The sequence below is a fragment of the Rhinolophus ferrumequinum genome, chromosome 7 (genome assembly GCF_004115265.2).
Source record: "Rhinolophus ferrumequinum isolate MPI-CBG mRhiFer1 chromosome 7, mRhiFer1_v1.p, whole genome shotgun sequence".
Lineage (NCBI taxonomy): Eukaryota > Metazoa > Chordata > Mammalia > Chiroptera > Rhinolophidae > Rhinolophus > Rhinolophus ferrumequinum.
The window spans coordinates 76,494,792-76,512,382 of record NC_046290.1 but is presented as its reverse complement, the minus strand read 5'-3'; the positions used below and the strand labels follow the sequence as shown (position 1 = coordinate 76,512,382).

The 17,591-nt window shown below is 46.4% G+C and overlaps 1 protein-coding gene across 3 annotated transcripts in view; it reads left to right on the top strand.

Annotated features, from left to right (window-relative positions):
* The window catches only part of MCC (MCC regulator of WNT signaling pathway), a 383,535-nt gene that overhangs the window by 343,279 nt on the left and 22,665 nt on the right, over positions 1-17,591 (top strand). For all 3 annotated transcript variants that reach the window (XM_033110748.1, XM_033110747.1, XM_033110749.1), the window contains 3 exons: positions 2,291-2,394; positions 5,354-5,537; positions 16,614-16,848. In XM_033110748.1, the coding sequence (XP_032966639.1) occupies positions 2,291-2,394; positions 5,354-5,537; positions 16,614-16,848 (523 nt within the window). The remainder of the gene's footprint in view (positions 1-2,290; positions 2,395-5,353; positions 5,538-16,613; positions 16,849-17,591) is intronic.

Genomic DNA, 17,591 nt, shown 5'->3' with positions numbered 1-17,591 from the left:
AATACAGATAATATCTTCATTCTTCTTAATGTTTTCCTCAGGATAAACTCTCTGAAACAGGAATTATAGGTCAAAGGATAAGAATATTTTCATGGGTCTTCAGGCATGCTGCCAGTTTTTCCCTATAAAAACAAGCCAGTTTAAATGACTATGATTCATTCATCACTGAGCGAGTAGTATCTGAATGTACCACTTTTTTTAGCCTCATCAGTTTTGGAATTTATCTATTTTTAAATTATTGCTTTTTTTAATAACTACAAAGCTATGCCTTATGATTGTTTTCATATGCTTATTTTATTAGTGTCACCACTTAGGTGTATGTGTCAAGGTCCCAGAGTAGTGACTGTATCTCACTCTTGACATCCTCTACAAAGTTCTCTATTGTTTTAAGAAACGTCATCTCTTTGAAAAACAAAATCAAACCAAAATACACAAGACCAAAGCTAGAGAGCAATCTTACTTGTTTACAGACACACCAAAACAAACAGATAATCCTTTTTTGATAACGCTGGAAACAGGCTACTGTGCCTTTCATCCTCACAGATGAAGCAATGTCCCAGCGTCTCTAACCCAAAAGGTGGAGCTCGTGAAAGGAGGAGCTGCCAACACCCAGACCTAGTGACTGGGCCCTTTTCCTTATCTCTTAGTAAAGGAAGATGAAAGTAAAGACAGTAAAAAAAACAGATGGTCTGTTGACTAAATGTTGAGTACAGCAATATTTCCCAGCTCAGCTTGGAGAAGCTCATCGGTTATTTGCTTAGGTTGGATTTTCGCTCCTGCAGACATCTTGTCTGGGAACACTAGGGCATTGCACACATGCTCCACCTCCCGTGCCAACAGGGGTCCATATTGGGTCACCAGTGGCGATGAGAAAAGGGTCGCTCCTTGATTTTCTATCTGGTGTTTTCCATGATGGTGGGCACAAAGAAGAGAGACCAGTGTTTTTTCTTTTAGAAATCCAAAGTCAAACTCTTGTCAGAGAGTGTGTATTTCATGAGACAATTTTATAAGCATCAATTAGAACTGTGGTGATGGAACTGTTGTTATGTGCGGTCCAATATGGTAACTGCTAGCCACATACCCACATACAGCTATTAAAAATGAAATATGGCTATTGCAGTGGAGGAACTGAATTTTTCATTTCATTTAACTTACATTCTTTTTCATTTAAATAGCCACATGTGGTTACCATGTTTCCCTGAAAATAAGACCTAGCTGGATCATCAGCTCTAATGCATCTTTTGGAGCAAAAATTAGTATAAGACCCGGTATTATATTATATCATATTATATTATATTATGTTATATTATATTATACCTGGTCTTATGTAGTATTAAAATAAGACCGGTTCTTATATTAATTTTTGCTCCAAAAGACGCATTAGAGCTGATGGTCTGGCTACGTCTTATTTTCAGGGAAACACGGTAGTGGCTACTATATTGAATAGTGCAGGTCTAGGTCAAAATAGTCTTTTTGCTGGTCAAAATTGTCTCCTTTCTGTGGTGTTATATTAGTTACCTATTATTATTTAACTATGTATTATGTCACAGTTCTTAGGGTCAGGAATCTGGGAGTGGTTTAGTTAGGTGTTTCTAGCTCAGGGCCTCTTTTGTGGTTCTGGTCAAGTCATCAGCCAGGACTGTGTCATCTGAAACCTTAACTACAGCTGACGGGTCTGTTTCTGAGGAGGCCCATTCACACGGTATATGGTGGAGTCCTCAGTGCTTCACTAGCCATTGGCTGGAGGACTTAGTTTCCCAGCACATGGGCCCCTCCATAGGCCTGCTCAAGAGTCCCTCCTCTTGAAAGGATGACCCAAGGGAGAAAGTGCAGGGAGAGAGTGACCGAGATGGAAGTCACAGTGTTTTTAATAACCTAATCTTGGACCATCACTTATGCCATATTGTCTTAGTCACACAGACCAACCCTGGTACAACGTGGAAGAGGATGACACAAGGGTGTGGATACCAGCATGGAGGGTCGGGGGGGGCCATCTTGGAGGCTGGCTACCGCAGGCCTGTTACCTTTCCCTTCTAGCTAATCATCCAAGGGGCAACAAACTTGCCTGTCCCACTTTTATTGCTTCTCTTATAGTTTCTAGATCCTAGTTTGAAGTTAAGGGCCAGGGGTGGGGGGCGGGCAGAGCAAGTCCTGGTTTTATACAGGGTGTTTCCTGGCTCACTGGACAGCGCGGCTGAGAGGCAGGTGTGGAGCCGGTGGGAAGAGCCCTGCAGTGCGGAGGCTCCGGCTCCTCTGCCAGAGTTGAGGATGCCATGTGCTTCTGTTTCAGTGAGCAGTGCATAGAAGCCTATGAACTCCTCCTGGCCCTGGCTGAGAGCGAGCAGAGCCTCATCCTGGGGCAGTTCCGTGCAGCTGGCCTGGGGTCCTCCCCTGGTAAGTGTGGCCCGAGCTCCTGCATCCCTCTTCTCATCTCGTCCCCTGCCCCTTTTGCTCTACTGCCACCATCTCGGCTGTTGGCATTGGAACACCTCCTGACAACATGAAATTTGCTTGTCAAGTGTGTTTTTCGGTTTTTTCCTCATGACTGAGTGAGTAAATTGTTTATGTTGAATGCAACAAGAACTGGAGTGGAAACAGAAGTACAGACAAGTTAAAACAAACAAGCCCTCTTAGGAAACATATTCTCCCAGGCTGACAGTAGAACCAGATGGAGCAGGAGGCCCACGTTTTTGATGAAAAGGACTGGCTTTTCCACAACCTTTCTCTGTGCTGCTGCCCGTGTGGCCTTTGCCTCATCTCGCAGCTCTTATTGGCTGTGCCTTTTCTCCAGGGTCTTGTTCTTTTGGGTAGTTTTGAAGCATGAGGTCCCTCTACCTCGTCTCCAGGTGTCTTATGAACGCAGAGGAAATGGTATCTCACCCTGCTCTCATTAGCTTCACAGAATGCTAACGCCATCAGCCCCGAGGTGGACGAGAGGTGTCTACCGACCCACCTCCCCTCCCTGTCCCTCCCTTACTCTGTCCCGCCCACTTCTGTCCCTCCATTTTGAGTAACTAGAAGGGGCATTAATTGAAAAACAACAAGTGTGGACATTTACGAAAACTTCTCCAGTGGTTGTGGGCCTGGGCCTTACGATAACATGAAGAGCACTGCAGCGGAAGGAAAGAGAGAGCAAGGGAGGAAGGCTGAATCTTTCAATGCCGAGGCTGGAGCCTACACTGTAGAACAGCATCTTCTTTGGAGAAGCAGTGGCAGGTAAACAGAAAACGAAAGTGACTAGGTCCCTCCCCAGCCAGAGAGGGCTGGTGTGGGCAGGCCACGAGTCCCCAGACGTGAGGACCAGTCCATCTGTCATGGACCGGCTTTTCTTCTAGGGCTTTGAGCCCCGTTAGCTGATCCTGCCAGGACACACCTTGCAAAGAAGGTCGCCATCAGGGCACCTCCAGAATGAATTCCCCATCCTTGCCAGCTCCTACCTCCTTGCCTTGGCTTTTCAAGTGAACAGGCACATATTTTGCCTCCTTCAGCTTTGACGTGTGCAGGAATCTGAAGCAAATCTGAAGGAAAAGAAGTATCCTGGGTATGAATTCCCTGCTTCGTATCCAAGTTACCCAGCAAGGGAACAGGCTTCAATTTGTACTGGTGGCCATCCTCCACTCTTCTCTTTGTTTTTTTGTTGTGTTTTTTTTTAATAATATTACCATCCCAGCCCAGATATAGAAACTCTGCCAGCATTTCCATTAGAAACCTCATTTTTCAGAGTCTTTTAAGTGAACCATAAAACTTTATTCCTCATATTAAACAGATCCTAAAATGATCTTGGCCTGCTCTCAAGTTCTTTTTTAATATATGTATTAAGGAAAACGAACAATTAAAGGGGAAAAAAAATCAATCATCTTATTTCCAGTTTGCAGCAGAGGAATGTCTTCAACCATTTTGTCCTTGAAAGGTACCCTTTATTAGACTTGTATCTACTCATCACCGTTCCTTGGTAGGGGCTGGAAGGGCTTAGATAAATCCGCATTTAAAATATTTAAAAATCAATCATGAAATGCTTTGTATTAATCTAATCCTTGGTGGTTCGTGGATATATTTATAAAATCAGCCAGTCAGTAATTATCATGCCTACTTCTGAATTCCAAGAGCAGTCAGTGAGTGAGGTGTATGGAAAATATTTTATCTGTGGAAGGAAGAAAGGCATGAAAGGTGTCAGAGAAATGGCCAGAGTGGGGTCCAGGGAATCTCAGTCTGCAGCACATGTGCACCCACATTTCCACCCCACTCTCTGTAAGGCTGAGAATTGCCTTAATATTTGGCATTTCCCTGTTAAATCTCACTCTTCTGTTCTGCTGACAGAGATGCTTGACCTATCATGTTGCCCTAATGTTCCAAATAGTTGTACAGCAAAGCAGTACTAGTTTGTGACGTGTACCATAGTATCAGTTATAGTGAGGTTTTTCTTTGTTTCATGTTGACGGCACAGGCATTCATCCATGCACTTTAGATGGATGTAGACCAGTGGTTTTCAAACTGTGCTCTGGGAAGCTAGAGGAGTTTCTTTGGACCTTAGAAGTGGGCTTGGGAGGTGGGGGAGCTGAATATATGACCCCACCCCTGACTACTTCAACCAGTTCTGCATTTCCATTTTTGTATCTTAGGCTTTAGTGTAAGATTTCATTTGAAAATAGTTGGGAGACCATAGATCCAGAGCATAGAGATACCAGTCAGTTCTTTGGCCAGCATGGTTTTTAAAACAACGAGAATATGAACGTCTCAGGCAGGAAACTTACTGTCTGGCTCTGTGCTGCTGCCTGCCACTCCTGGTCTCTTGCTCCAGCTGTTACCTGGCTCTTGGAAGTGTTTGAGCTCCCACTGATTGTGACCAAGCTGAGAGAGAAAGGTCAGGAACACATCAGTACAGAAAATGCAGAGCCAGTTGAAAGTCCTCATTCAACCACTCGGTTTGTCTCTGTTTCCTACACTAACCGAAACTGTAGACATGGGCGATCTGGCACAGTTTTGCCTCAATTTCTCCCTTCCCTCTGCCGGGAAGAATGGCAAAGCAGTAGACTTGTGACTGGGTGGGAGGAGAAGCCAGGAGCCTGGATAATTAGAAAATCATAGTAGGTTTGAGCTGGAAACAGACCTCAGAGATCACAGTGGCCAACCCTTCATTTGTCGATGAGGACAGTGGAGCCCAGGGCAGAGAAATGCCTTCCTAAGTACAGCTTCTAAGTGACAGAGCCTGGCCCAGAATACCACCACGCACTGCCAGTTCCTCTCCAGCATGCCTCCTCTCTCCTGAATAACCGAGAACTGATTCTCCCGACTCACTCGTAGGCTTGTCCAACCCAGATCTGTGTTGATTAATCCATTGGTTTCTCTAATGTAGGAGACCAGTCAGGGGATGAAAACATCACTCAGATGCTCAAGCGGGCTCACGACTGCCGGAAGACAGCTGAGAATGCGGCCAAGGCCCTGCTCATGAAGCTGGACGGCAGCTGTGGAGGAGCCTTTGCCGTGGCCGGCTGCAGCGTGCAGCCTTGGGAGAGCTTGTCCTCCAACAGCCACACCAGGTAACAGCCTTGCTGCTGTGAGATGGACGTGTGTCCACGGGTAGTCTGCTTGTCACACAGTGACCCAGCTGTTGGGGACTGTGAGGTGTGGGTAAGACCAGAGTTCTTCCCGGGCTTGCAGCCTGCTCCATCCAAGAGGGAGTCAGAGAATCAGAATGGGAGAGCTAGCAAGGGCCTTCTCATTTTGTCGACGTGGAAACTGCAGCCCAGAGAGAAGGGGTTATTTGTCCAAGGAAGTAATAGGAGTAGAACCCAAACCTACCTTTCTATGTTACGCTGTTTCTTCTGTTTTGTTCTGTTCTCCATTACTTTCTAGTTCTTGATTTCTAAGAGGCATTTGGGGTAGCTATTTGCTACAAATGGTCACTAATCACGACCCAGACCACTGTGTCCTATTTCCAGGCTCCATCCTCTCCCTTCCTCTTGTGCCTTTGTCCTCTGTAAGCTCTTCTCAGATAACACCCTCCTCTCATCTCTCATCTCTTTTGCCTCGTAGAGTGGTGCCATATTCATAGCATGTACTTAACAGTCATGAACCTGAGTTCAAGTCTGTGAATCTAGAAAACTGAAGTGAGTTCTTGAAAAAGATGAGGAGGAAAACAGTGAAGACCTGGCTAAGCATAATTTGCTGGAGCTTTCGGATTCTTTGCAATGGAGGTGGAGGGTCAGAATGAAACCTTTTAGAGTGATCTCTCATTTCTTGCCACCAAAGCCCTAAAAACATGAATGCCTTCCCTTTATATACCAGTTCTCAGTCTAGGAAGTACTTTGGTAGTGATTCTTACGTGATGACCAAATCTTAAAAGACAGGAAGGATAACCTACCCATTTTCACAGGTGAGAAAACCTTGGCTCAGAGATGTATAAGTGACCTGCCTAAGTAAGGTCACGTGACTGATAAATATGAGGTGAATCAGAACCCAAACCCAGGACTTCAGCACGAGCACGTTGTTCTTCCCACTGTACCAGGTTGGATCTCATAACACGAAAACTGTCTATTTGCAGATCAAGTGATTAGAACCACATAAGGACAGATTGACTCTCAAAGGACAAAGGAGAAATACTGATGTTTTCTTGGTGCCTGAAAGCAATTTAATGTCCCATCTCTCTTTCCCACTGGCAGCACACAGCCACCTGCCTCCGTGCGTCCATTGACCTGTCCTGGACCTGGTGCGTCAGGAGAGGGGACATTCCCAACAAGGCACTTGGCCAGGTGCCCACTAGCACAAGCAACTTATTCCCTCTTGACTCCAGCAACAGTTATCTTATTCAGTGAAGCACAGATTATAATTTATTTTTTTCCTAAAACCAGATTGTTCTGTTTAAACACAGAAAGCAGATGCTCTTTTTAATGACTATTCCAGATGTGTATCATCTAAAATTTCCATGTTCACTTAGAACAGAAATGTGGTTCTCATGTTGTCTGTGATCTCGTTCTCTTGAATTCGTGAGCCTAAGAATTAGGTTGACAGGAAATGTATGCGGTTTCAGTAGTTTATAAGGTGAGTGTTTCAGATTTTTGCTCACACCTCCTCACCCCAAAAATAATTACATTGTTTTAATCCAAATTAGAGACAAATTTGAAGTCAGTCAAGAGTGGGAACTCTCACTATCCACTTAGTGGGAATCCTGGTTTTGAATATCTGTTAGAAATACTTGAACGCGTAGATGAACCTTGATTTTGAGGCAGTTTTCTTAGAGACACTTAATTTTAGGGAATGTATTTCTGCAGGTTGAGATCAATTCAGCAGTCTCTATTTTCAAGGAAGGCCTCACTAGCAAAAGTTCCTTGAACTAAGTTTAATTTTGAATGGATCTTCCCATCAAAGTACAGAGAACTTCACCTCCGATTTCGCTCGGTTCTCCTTAAAAATTCACTTTCCCCCTCCCACCCAAATCAGAGCGGCTCAGAGTGGATGCAAAAGAACTACACACAGGACTTTCACGTGCACCTTCCATTCTTAGGACAAGACACAGCTGGACTACTTTATGCTAAACATGGGCTCAGAAGGAAATCCCAAACCACCAACTCCTTTCATAACTATAATAATTAATTTTGTCTGTAAGTCTTGTCATTCCTGTTCAGATATTCTCCCATGTCAAGTTTATGGAAGAAAGAAAGAAAAGGAGTTTTCTGAGTCGGTGCTTTATGTGGCTCCAGGAATACCCTTTCTTCGCACTGTAACCAGCTGGCATGGAGAATTCTAATCAGAGTGTTGGTCAGTTGTTTGTCAAGGGTCTCAGGAAAGGAATGCTGAGTGTCAGGCCTCCGGAGGCCTTTCCGGCAGCACACAGACAACTCCAGGGGACTGACGGGTCATGGTTCTGGAAAGGAGCAGCAGAAGAGTGGTGACCAGCAAGGAGAATACAAACAGTAGCTGGCCCGTCAATCGACTGTTGGCAGGAGTCCAGGGATGCTGCTCTTTCACTTTTGAAAACTCCAGCCGCGGCCTCATCAGAACGTGTCCTTGTCTTAATGGACCGAGTAGGTAATATTGATGGCCTGGATAGCTTTGTCCACATTATCACAGCAGACAGGCAAATGGACTAAATTGTTGGGAAGTAGGAATAGGAATTCTTAATCGAGCCTACTATTTTTGTCAAGCATCACAATGTCACTCCATTTGGCGGAAGCACAGTCATCGATCAGAACCTACAAAAGGACAGGTGGCCAAGACAGACTGAGCCTCAGCAAGTCTGCCCACATCGAGACTGGCTTGAGTCCCTTTTGCCCTACTTTTAGATGGGGACCGCTGTGAGCCATGTGACAGTGGGGAGGGCAGCCTCGCAGTGAGCCCTGGGCACGTCCAGGAAGCCAGGACACCACCTGGCTGACCACTCACACTGGCGCGTGAGCCTCAGATTGGAGTGGAGGGCAGTTGGGGCTCAAGATGCCATCCTTGCCCTCTAAGCTGGTCTTCATTAAGATAAAGTTTCACTGGGACAGAAAGAAAGGCTGAGAACAGTGGAATCACGTCCATTAAAATGAATGGGATTAAAACAGCCATTCAGTTGGGGTAGGCCTGTGCCACCACCGTCAGCAAGCTGCAGGGAATGAGAGTCGGACCAGATCTGGCTGTTGGAATAGTCGTCTTCTTTCTGAAAAAGAGAGGTGTGTCCCCCATGCAAGTCTCAGGAGAGTCCATCTGAAATCTTGGCATTAATGCGTAGACGTGTTACTAAATGCTGAAGTCCAGCTCAGATGCATTTCCCAATATGACAGCACGGTGCTAAGTCTTCCTGCTCAAACATCCTCGTTACTTATCTTTTAGGTTCTATGAAAACTAAATAGAGATCTAAAGTGCTATTTTTGCTTTTCTATAAGACCTAACTTCGTAATCGCAAAAGAATTAATTGTAAAAATAAATCATTAAAACCCAGCATTACATAAAATTCTCCATGCTACGATCCTCACTGGAAAGGATACTGCAAACAGTTTAGGGGTATATTTACACAGATTTAACTGTCCATTTTTTATTCGTGAAGATCCTGGATTACAGATGACACAAAAGACTCAGATAGCTTACACAAAAAGAGGTCTTGCTGCAAGGATAGCGGTTGGGTCTGCCACACAGGAGCTGCAGACCCAGGCTGCAGACAGAGAGCTGCAGTGAGCCCGAGCACGAGTGGAACCAGGCACCTGAGCACAGCCAGGCCAGATTGTACCCGCCTGTGCGGCCCCCGCACTCAGCTCTCACCTCGTCCCCAACGACAAAACCAGCACACCAGCTGCATTTGTCCACGAGGCTGGTTGGTTTCACTGTCGTCAAGTAAGAAATACTGGGAAGGGACGTGTTGCCTGCTGAGCTCATGTGCCTACACCTGTCATCTGTGACATGTCAGTTCCCACAGGAGCCTCGTGGATAGAGAAGAGAAAGTTGCGGTGCAGTCCCAGAAGAAGAGAGAAGGTGTGTACTCAGCAGACCAAAACATGGCATCCTTAAAACCGTGACTACATCCAGTTTTTAACCTAACAAGGATCCTACCATGTGGACTCTCTTGAAACTGGCTTTTTCCCCTTAGCGTTATATTTTTAGCATTTTTCTAAATGCTAAAATATACATATTTTAGCAATTGTCAGGAGGTCTGACAATTAAGTTCACTGACTTGTTGCAACAATGTTGCTCACCTTTTTTGATATCAGAGGGATTCTTCGTTATGAATTATGGACAAACACTTAACCAAGTTTTCTATTTGGAAGTGCTGAAAAGGCTGCGTGTAAAAAGACCTGAACTTTTTGCCAACAATTCATGCTTCTTGCATCACGACAATGCACTGGCTCACACGGCACTGTCTGTGAAGGAGTTTTTAGCCAGTAAACAAATAACTGTATTCGAGCACCCTCCTTAATCACCTGATCTGGCCCCCAGTGACCTCTTTCTTTACCCAAAGATCAAGGAAATACTGAAAGGAAGACATTTTGATGACATTCAGGACATCAAGGGTAATACGACGACAGCTCTGATGGCCATTCCAGAAAAAGTCCCAAAATTGCTTTGAAGGGTGGACCTGGCACTGGCATTGGTGCATAGCTTCCCAAGGGGAGTACTTCGAAGGTGACCATAGCAATATTCAGCAATGAGGTCTGTAGCACTTTTTCTAGAATGAGTTCACAAACTTAATTGTCAGCTCTCGTATGTATATTTCCATGTATCCTTCTTTTCAGTAGTTGTACAGTTTTCCTTTGGCTGGCAATCCATTATGTATTTAAACAGCTTCCACTTGGTAGACGTTCATATCCAGTGTTTCACTTTTAGGACACTGATGCAGCAACCATCCTTGTTCTTCTACCTGCCCTTGGACAGTTTCCAACTGCTCTTGTGCCATTTCTATGGGACCTATTCTAATAAGTAGAATTTGCTGGCCTCAAAATGATTAATGTTTCAGATATCAAATAGCCCTCCATCCGTGATCCAGTTCTTTTCCTACAGCCTGTGCATGAGAGGGCCTCCTTCTTACACCCTTGTTAAAACTGGGTACTATACATTTTTTCAATTTGGCTAATCTGTAGGCAAAAAAAAATTTTTAAAAATACCCCTAATATTTTAATTTGTAGCTCTTACTTGTTAGTGATGTTGAAAGTTATTTATAATGTTTGCTTTTTCTAATGCCAGGGAAATTGTTAGCAACAGTATGGCCGTCAGACCTAACGGTATCTGTCTTGGGATAAAAGGTATTTGTTTTAGAGATGCCTGGCCTAGAACACAATTATAATGGCATCTTTAAAAGGGGCTGCAGAAATAGGATCTGTCTCCTAAATATCTCGGTTTCATTTTGACTTCCACTCTCAGCTAAGTCCTTAAGCGCTTTCTGGCACCAGGAAGTTTTTGAGAACTTTCTATATCTCACAGCAGATTTTCCCATATCTGTATTTCATTACATAATTTTCCCTCATTTAATCTCCATGTCTCCTCCTAGATAATTCTGATAATCATTCGAGGACATACTGACCTCAGAAGTTTGGATTGTGTTTAGTGTTTTTAGTCCTTTATGACAAAGACTTGGAGAGAGAGAAAGAGAGGGAGAGAAAGAGAATGCGTGTATACTCCCAGCACAACACTGAAAGACCTGGGCAGTTGACAAGGTCCACCCTTCTGCTCAGAGGGCTGGAGCCACTTAGGACTGGCTGACGTGGCCAAGTGTCACCTGGGCCAACCCCCTCCTCCAAATACATTTCAAGTGCTCAGCACAATTGAAGACCCGTCCCATGGTACTTTCCTTCTGAAAAAGAGCTGCTCCTTGGTGCAATGAGATCTCAACTGGGGCCAGATAAAACGATAAAAACTTCAGGAAAAATCAAAAAATCCTCTGGTTTTCAGGGGAAAAGAAACGCCCTTTTATCTCTCTCCAAAGACAAAAATGGACTTTTCTTCTAAAAAGCAGGATGGGAAGTTGTCTTGAAGATGAGGATGGGACATGGTGGAGAAGAAGAGAGAGAGGGTATTTGAAATCAACAGCTGTTTTTGTTGTTGTTGTTGTTTTCCCCCTTCTTCCGTCCTCCCCCCACCCCAACTCCGGTTCAAGCCGTTGTTTCTCAGTCTAGTTGTGCAGGACCCAGCTCCCTGGTCCATGCTGGTATTATGAGCCTTTGCGCTCCCCCGGGCTGAGGCACTCGGTCACTGGTCTGCCACTCACAGCAGATCTCCCCGGCTGCTGGCCAGTGGCCACTGGCCACTCACGGTAGCCCACAGCAGCTCACCTCCAGGGAGAGCTATTGTTCACAATCTTAGCGGTAGAGGGTGCAGCTCACTGGCCCATGTGGGAATTGAACCGGCGACCTCGGTGTTAGGAGCATGGGGCTCCAACCACCTGAGCCACTGGGCCAGTCCTCAACGGCTGTTTGAATAAACTGGCATCCGTGTTCCATTGTGGCCATGGCAGGCAGAGGGTAGGGTGTCCCAGGCCTGGCCAGTGCGGGCTTCCCCCGGCTGCAGGCCACCGGGGTGTGGTGTGCAGAAAGATCCACTGGCAGCTAACAGATACAGAGCAAAGCCAGCATGAGTGGAGCTCAGGCAGAGCATCACAGAAAAGACAAATCCATGCGACCTGGCCCAGCTCCTCGAAAAACCAGAGCAAAATGCAAAAATGTACAGCTCCACCATCCTGGAGTGGGCTGGGTTTTTTGTTTTGTGGTTTGTTGTATGTTTTCATCTGCAGCCCTTTCCACAGTCCCTCTCAGAAAACACGTACTGCCTCCCCCGCTGGAGAAGAGGAGTGACTCGGCCCACACGGAAAGTGATTTATTCTCTCTTGACAACTGAGATCATCCAGCATTCCAAGCTGGGACAGTTAATGGATGACTTAACCCTTCCCGGGCCCCAGCAGCGTGCCCTCAGGGGACCGGCAGCGCCTTTGTCTGCAGGAGACCAGAGGAAAGGCCAGTGGCTTCCCCTCTTTACCACTGTCATAATCATATTCCACAGCATTAAGGGCACCAAGCAGAATTGCAGTTAACCTCGCCTGATCTGTTCCCGGCTGGCCTCCTGGAAGGGGGAGAGAGAAGCCAGAGGGGCTGTGGTGCTTATCTGGAAATGAAACTTTCCCCTGGTAAAAGCGTTTTGAAGCTCTGCGCTTCTGACATGGTGGGATCTATGCAAGGAAATGTTTTGTTCTTTTCTTTTTTTTCTTCCGTCCTGAAAACCATACCCTTAGCAGAGATGGTGAAACAAAAGCCTTCCCCACATGGCGGGGGATTAGGCTCCCGGTCCTAGAGGGTTCCAGGATACCCCAAAGCCTGTCAGCCTGAGCCCACCCATGTTTGCATCTTCCAGACAGTTCGAGGTAGTTTCTCAAGTCTGGTCAAGCACTTGCTTCTTTGTGTCTCCCTCAGACGGGGAGGGGACAGTCCAGATGACCTGCTAAGTGGCTGACGTCCCTGGAGGGAGTCCCTGAGTCTGGTGTTGGGCCTTGTGGGGCCATTGGTACAACCATCCCTCCTCCTCCTTCAGTGCGATCTGACAGCACTCGCTGGTTCTGCCTTCTTCTGGGTCCATTGTCTCCTTTCCACAACCTGGTGACTTGGGAACCATTAGTATCCCCACTTTACCACAGTGCAGAAAGCTTGGGTAATTTACTCTGAGCCATAAAGGTGGGCAGAGGCAGAGAAGGTACATTTACTCAGGTCTGTCTGATGTCAGAAACCTGTTCATGGTCACTGGCACCCCCCGCCCCCATCAGCCCAAGAGCATAGCGGCCTCTCCCTAGAGAATCTGGGAGGGTGCATTACCTCACAGGCTACAGTGCAAATGCCCACTTATTCTATGGGGTAGCCACCTGTTCTCAAACCTGGCTGTGCCTCATAGTCACTGAGAGGGTGAGTTAAAACACAGCTTGCTGGGCCCCACTGCAAGGTTCCCAGTTCCTGGGGGTCTTGGAGATGGGGCCTGGGAATGTGCATTCCTGACAAGTTCCCAGCTATGCTGCTGTGGCCAACCGAGTGACTACGCTTCAGCAACCAGTGGGGTAGACCAGCCTTGCGAAATGGAAAATCTGCCAAAATATTATCACTTCAGTGCCTGCAGAATCATTAGAGAACTCTAGCTTCTAGGGCTCTTTGAATTTTGAAATTCCTTTTTAAAGTGAAAGTAAATAAACAGTGCTTCAAGTCTAAATGTTGTATTTCTAAAAAAGTACTCCAAAGAAAATATGACAGAAAGGTCATCAGGGTGGTAGGTACATGGTTATTCCGTATATTTAAATTCGTAATGAAAGGGCGCACTAGGGTTGTAAAGTGAGTCCCAGCTTCACGGGAAAGGATTTCTTACCTGAAGTCGTCTCCCACCTCACTGGAAGGGAAACGTTGCTATTTCCCGGCTGTCCAAACATGCTACATACACCCTGAGCGCTTCTCACACTCAGCCCTGTGGAATGCTTCGTGAATGATGCCACCACTCCAGTTTGCTTTCATTTTGTTGCTCCTTTTTCTGTGGAGCGTTAGATGTCTGTCCCTCCATGTCAAGGTTGACAGTCCATGAAGGAGAGCTCTGAGTACTACTGCAATGGTTTTGCCTACCACCGAGCTATTTGCAGGCATATCTTGAGCTCGTTACTGAAAAACTCTGAGATGCTGTGAGCTGTGGCGGGGCAGGGATGGGGCTTGTTTTCTCCCTTGGCTAAGACTCTCTTCCTGGGCAGAGGTCATCCTCAGACGCCTCGCCAGGCTCTCCTGTGCCCTGTGCTGGGCGTACTCTTTGCTCTTTCATGCTTCTCTTGAGCTGCTTTATTTCTTCATTGCACCTGAAGTGTTCCAACTGCAGGGTAGCTGCGTCTCCCTTCTCATCTTTTGTAAAATACAACTTGGAAAACAGCAATGATGATGAATAATTTTACCCTCCTTCCTACCTTCCCAGCTCTCACCATCTCTCCCCAAGATGGTTGCAATAATTCTGGTCTCCTTGCCTCCCTGAAGCTCTCCTCAGTACAGTGGCCGGAGGGATCCCGTTAAAATGTAAGGCAGGCCATGTCACTCCTCTGTTACAAACCCTCCAAAGACTTCCTTTCTAATTCTAGAGAAAAAGAACACTTATAAAACCCTGTATGACCTGGCAGCCTGCCTCCTCCCGCACACACCTTCCTCTCTGACCTTTTCTCTCCCTCCCTCTCCCCTAGCTGACTCCGTTGCAGCCAGTCTCAATGTTGCTGGCCAAGTTTGCTGCCTCAGGGCCTTTGTATTTTCCAAGTCCCCTGCCTGGATCACTCTTCCTCCAAACATCCACATGGCTCCCTTTCTTCCCTCCTTTAGGTCTACTCAAGTGTAATTGTATCCTACAGGCCATCCCTACAACTATTTCCAAGGATAATCCATCTCCTCTTTGCATTCCCTATAACTGCTTCATTCTTCTCCATGCTACGTCTCACTGTCTCGTATGTTTTACTTGCCTGTCTCCTCTATTAGAATATGAGTTCCATGAGGACAGGGACTTTTCTAGGGCCTAGAAGGAGGCACTCCCGTATTTCTTAAATGAATGAATGATTGGCTGCATTTATTGAGTGCTTACTATGTGTTGGGCACTATGGTAAACACGTTCATTTTACCACATTTAATCCTCACCGCAACCTTACGAAGTGTCGACTGTGGTTGCCTTCATTTTACAAATAGGCACAGAGGATGCTTCCTCTGCATCCACCAAGGGGGTAAGGTGCGGGGCTCACAGGTAAAGGTAGTACCTCTGTATTAGGCTCTCCAGAGACATGGAACCAGTGGGGTGTGGTATGGGTGTGTGCGTGCACACGAGTATGTGAATGGAAGGGTGGATGGATTTTAAGGAATTGGCTCATGTGATTATGGGAGCTGGCAAGTCCTAATCTGCAGGGCAGGCAGGCAGAAGCGCCAAGGAAGAGTTGGTGTTGCAGTGTTGCGTCTGGAGAATGTCCGGAGGCAGAATTTCCTTTCTCTGGAGACGCAGACTTTTCTCTTAAAGTCTTCAAGTAATTGGATGAGGCCTGCCCACATTAGGGAGGTTAATCTGCTTTACTCAAAGTCTACTATTTAAATTGTAATCATATCCATAAACCATAAACTACCTTTGTAGCAACATCTAAGATGTGTGTTTGGTCAAGCAACTGGGCACCGTAGCGTAGCCCAGTTGATACATGAAATTAACTGTCGTAGCTTCTGAAGAGGTATTGTGTGTTGGTCAGCTGACCTTTCTCCCTGGGGTGATTGCGTTTCTGGGGTTCAGGAGCTTCCTATCCTAGTAGGAGTTCTCTGACTTAAAGACCACCCCAAACTCTGAGGTGTTCTCTTTCTCATGTACACAGCCAGCTTGATAAATGTCACGTTAAAGAGTAGAATGGACCCTGGTCACACCTAGATTATGGGGAGATTACGTCTGCCGAGTTGGGGGCCTCGTGACCTCTGTTCTCGTGTGAGGTGAGGAGGGTAGGCCTGCGATCAGGGCAGCCAACAGCCTGCGGATGCCACTTCTTGCTTCTGGCACAGCTCCTGGTAACAGGAATCTTGGGGAGACAGGGCTATGGAATGAGAAGGCTGTGGCCTGGATCCAGTTGCACCAGTTTTCAGCCTCTTAACCAGGCAAGCCGTTTAATGTCACGTCGTAGGTATTTTCTTTTTCAACTTGGGCTTTGACCCCTTTAACATGTCCCTTTTTTAAAGTCCTGTCCATATATACACCTGTTTTTATTACACATGAATGATTTTTAATTTTATTTCCTCAGTTAAAATATCTCCACCGTTGTCATAATTGCTACTGTAATGTCCATATAATTTCCCTTCTTTTACTTTGTACTGTAGCTCACTAAACCCTACCTTCCATGAAACACCTTTGTATGTGTGTATCTTGTTGTTTTTGTGGAACTACTTCTTAGAATTCATTCATAACATCCACACCATTGTGTTAAAGGGTGTACACATTTCTGTTATTCTTCATATTCATTTCCTAAAAGGCGGTATCGGTTCACTGTGCCATGAAGAATGCTTTTTTTTTTTTTTTTTTTTTTTGTGGACTGCCATCTGAGTATCGTTGGAGATACAGAGTGTGGAGGAGAAGAGTGAGGAAAAAGGACCTGCTAGCACTGACTGGGAAATGTGATGCGTTTTCTTTGTCTTTCTTCTCAGCACAACCAGCTCTACAGCCAGTAGCTGCGACACAGAGTTTACTAAAGAAGATGAGCAAAGGCTGAAGGATTATATCCAGCAGCTCAAGAATGACAGGGCCGCGGTCAAACTGACCATGCTGGAGCTGGAAAGCGTCCACATCGATCCTCTCAGTTACGACGTCAAGCCCCGGGGAGACAGCCAGCGGCTGGATCTCGAAAACGCCGTGCTGATGCAGGAGCTGATGGCCATGAAGGTATCCCCATGGGCAGGGGCCCATTCGAGACAAGGCCTGTATAAAAAGGCCCTGAAAGCGGGTCAGCCCGTGATGAGAAATCAAGCCCATCTGTGCTCAGTCACCTCCCCCCCGAAGGAGAGCCAGAGCCTCGTTTGTAGACAAGGACAGTTCCAATATGTCAGGGGGTCACTTGGGCTGGACGTGTTTCTGGAGGGGTGATTTTGAACTCTGGAGAATACGCCGGGGTGCCCAATTTTGAGACATCTCATTCTCCACGAGAAGCCAGCCAGCTCAGACCTCTGCAGGCTGGAGCAGCCCATGTCCATCCAAAAGGACCCCAGTCTCCAGAAGCTTACAAGTGCTTCTTGGCGTCACATTCTGCTAATGCTAATGTGAGGTGGAGGAGAGCAAGGTGAGGCCAGGTACAGAATCGTATGAGCCCTGGTGTCCTGACACCTTGTCTCTTTGGAAGCATATGGAGCCCACTCAGCCCATAACGGGGAGTCTGGCCTGGGAGCCCTGGCCCCAAGCTCTGCCCTCCTGTGTGCAAAGGCCTGATTTGCACAGCCTTGGGTTCTGCCGTGTTCCCAGTTCCCGGGATTTGAGACCTGAGGGAGGAGCTCTCAGGCTAAAGCTCGTCACCATCAGTTGTGAAACCAGAGGCAGGTCCCTTAGGCCACAGTGGATCACAGTGGTGCTGAGTTAAGAGTTGGTAACTGGTCTCTCCTGTTTGTACCAGCACTGCCCTCAGAAGAAAGAGC